Below are 2500 nucleotides of genomic sequence, written 5' to 3'. Positions count from 1 at the left end.
CCCTTGATAGGCTGCACAATGCAGTCCGAGAGCAGAAGAAGCACAAGAACAAGAAACAATGATTGGCTCAATATTGGGGCAATCCATCATTTCGTGGATGTCAGATCGATCTGATAAGATTCTGTTTCCAAGTGAAAATGTCTACTGAAACAAGCTCAATGGCGGATGCACTCGCCAACCCACCATATTTCAAGGTTAGATACATTAGTTGGCATGCAAGCTAACGTTGCGTCTTCTAGCGATTTCCGAAAGAATCCCATCTATATCAGTATCCGTTTAACGAATTGCAAATAATCATTAGGATGGTTCGGTTCTAGAGGCGATTAGGACAATGACTACTAATTGGTAACAAACCAGTAACGAGACATGCTGTCTATTATGGCTGCGAAAGGAAAACGCATGCTACGATGTACAACTATCGCTCCAGCGCTTCCGTGTTGGAGCTGGCAGGGGGATATGCTGTCATGATGGCCATCTCGCAACCTCCCCTCCCCCCTTCTCCTCCCATTACAAAGCCGCCTACTAACCCTGAACAGTACCGCGTTGTGACAACCATCGGGTAGTGCACCAGAAATGCACTCCGACACCGAGTAGAGAGCGAGAGAGAACGAGCGCGCGCGCGCGCGAACAAACACACACACTGATACACATATTTTCATGTGTTCTAGAGCAAAAATAAATGACGAAGAACGCACTTTTTCAATTTTAGAATGCCTATCATGCAACAGGAAATGCAACCCACCGCGCCGTGTGAGTGTATGTTTCGCTTCGATGCAACGGCGAACGGAACGGGGGCTACCTGTCCGACCACCATGTGTGTCCTCGGTACCAAAAATATATCGGCCAGTCTATTGTCCTCCTGCCCGGCAAGAATTATTCCCCTTTTTTAAAGTAAAGTAGTGTAGGAACAATGTGCCGAGCTGCATCTAGCGCGCTGCAATGTAACGGTGCAACTCTTTCCCTCTGCGGAGGCACGGCATTGGCCATCAAAAATAGAATCCTGTTTCGCGGGTACGGAAGCGTATCGATTCCTTTTGCCAAGACTGTCTGTCCCTTCCCCCTTTTTTTTGTTGGTTTTTGAAGCCACCACAATTCGGTGTTCCCGGCCACCGACGATTCCCTTTTAGCTTCACCTTTGGCACGGCCAAAAACACTATGCCATGTGAACTGACCTTTGCATGCTAGCGACCAGGGTGGCCCCGGCAGGGCTCTTGCAGACGCTGAACATTGTTGTTCTGTTGTGTAGTGCCGTGAGCTGAGTGGTGCTGGTGTCAACGCCTTCCCTTGCTAATTGCTCGCTGTTTCAGGTTACGAAGTCCGGTTACGTGATTGCTGCGCCGGTTACTACGATTTTGTCGATTCTGCAATCGGCAGAACCTCGCACAGCCGGGGGTCCGCCTTTGTTTGCTTCCGCAAACCGATCGATAACAACACTTCGGAGGCCGTGGAGCACGCTAGCCGTTAGTACACTGCTGGGGGCACTGCACGCTGCAAAAGAATTTTGGGGATTTGAGAATTCACTCTAGCTCCAGCTTCGAAAAATTGAAAGCAGGGACACGCAAGGCACACAAACAGAAAACAGCAACTGAAGAGTCGTTGCGCACCAACAATTAAGGGGTAGCAAGAAAGGGATTGGACGGGCGGTTCACGATAGTGTTCTGTTGCGAAAATTACGTAAGCCGCAAAACACACGGCCGCACAACAGGCCAACTAGATCCGTAACTCCGCCGCGCCGACACGGCCACCGCTTTTCGTTTAGCACTTTTTCCGCCCTGTCTTGGCTTCTTTTTCTTTTGATACGCACCGCACAACAACGAGGCAACCGAGCAGCAGCAGTGGAAACCCGCGATGAGAATCTCCTACTACAACAGAACCGCCAACAACACCGCCAAGGACTCCGGAGATCGTCCAACCCAGCAGCCAACAAAATAATCAATCGACGACAACGGCGACACGGTTGTGGGGTGCACTTTCCCTTTTCCACCACCCACCCACCCTACAGAACAATGGATGCGTTGTGTTGCGTGCATTTCGTCGCAGGACCACAGTTCATTTGTGGGATTTTGGGACGGAATATCGTAACTACTAGGTACGTTTTTCGTCAACGCGTGCATTTGAAAAATTTTAAAAATCTTTTAAGAAAATTGAATTTTTCCTAGTGTGATAACGAAATCCCATAGTGGCACTGTTTTTATCCGTTGGTTAGAGTGAGAGGGACGATCTGTCAACAACGGTGGCTCGATAAAAGCCGATATGCAAGAAAATGGCTGGATAAAATAAAGGGGATTTAAATGGCGGTTAAAAACGGCGATAATAAGGGGGTAAACCACTTGCCAAGAAACACGACAGAATTTGATTTTTTACGGATTTTTCCAACAATTCCAAACGAATTCAGCGGATTTTAGTGGATGGTTTATTTTATGGCAATTTCTTTCGTTACTCGCCACGTTTAGGGTAAGCCGCGGTTTTAGGATAAAACGAATTTAGCGGATTTTGGTGG

The 2500-nt window shown here is 48.2% G+C and overlaps 1 protein-coding gene across 2 annotated transcripts in view; it reads right to left on the bottom strand.

Annotated features, from left to right (window-relative positions):
• LOC125949305 (delta-1-pyrroline-5-carboxylate dehydrogenase, mitochondrial) overlaps nt 1-1962 on the bottom strand; it is a 6672-nt gene extending 4710 nt beyond the window's left edge. The window contains exons 1-2 of one of the 2 annotated variants that reach the window (XM_049676229.1): nt 1805-1962; nt 1173-1488 (exon numbers count right to left, since the gene is read on the bottom strand). In XM_049676229.1, coding sequence (XP_049532186.1) covers nt 1173-1228 — 56 coding nt within the window. In that variant the 5' untranslated portion in view covers nt 1229-1488; nt 1805-1962. The other variant, XM_049676230.1, reaches the window with a different exon arrangement.
• Nucleotides 1963-2500: the final 538 nt, after the last annotated feature.

The sequence above is a fragment of the Anopheles darlingi genome, chromosome 2, assembly GCF_943734745.1.
Source record: "Anopheles darlingi chromosome 2, idAnoDarlMG_H_01, whole genome shotgun sequence".
In the NCBI taxonomy this organism is placed as follows: domain Eukaryota; kingdom Metazoa; phylum Arthropoda; class Insecta; order Diptera; family Culicidae; genus Anopheles; species Anopheles darlingi.
This window is presented reverse-complemented; position numbering and strand designations above follow the sequence as displayed.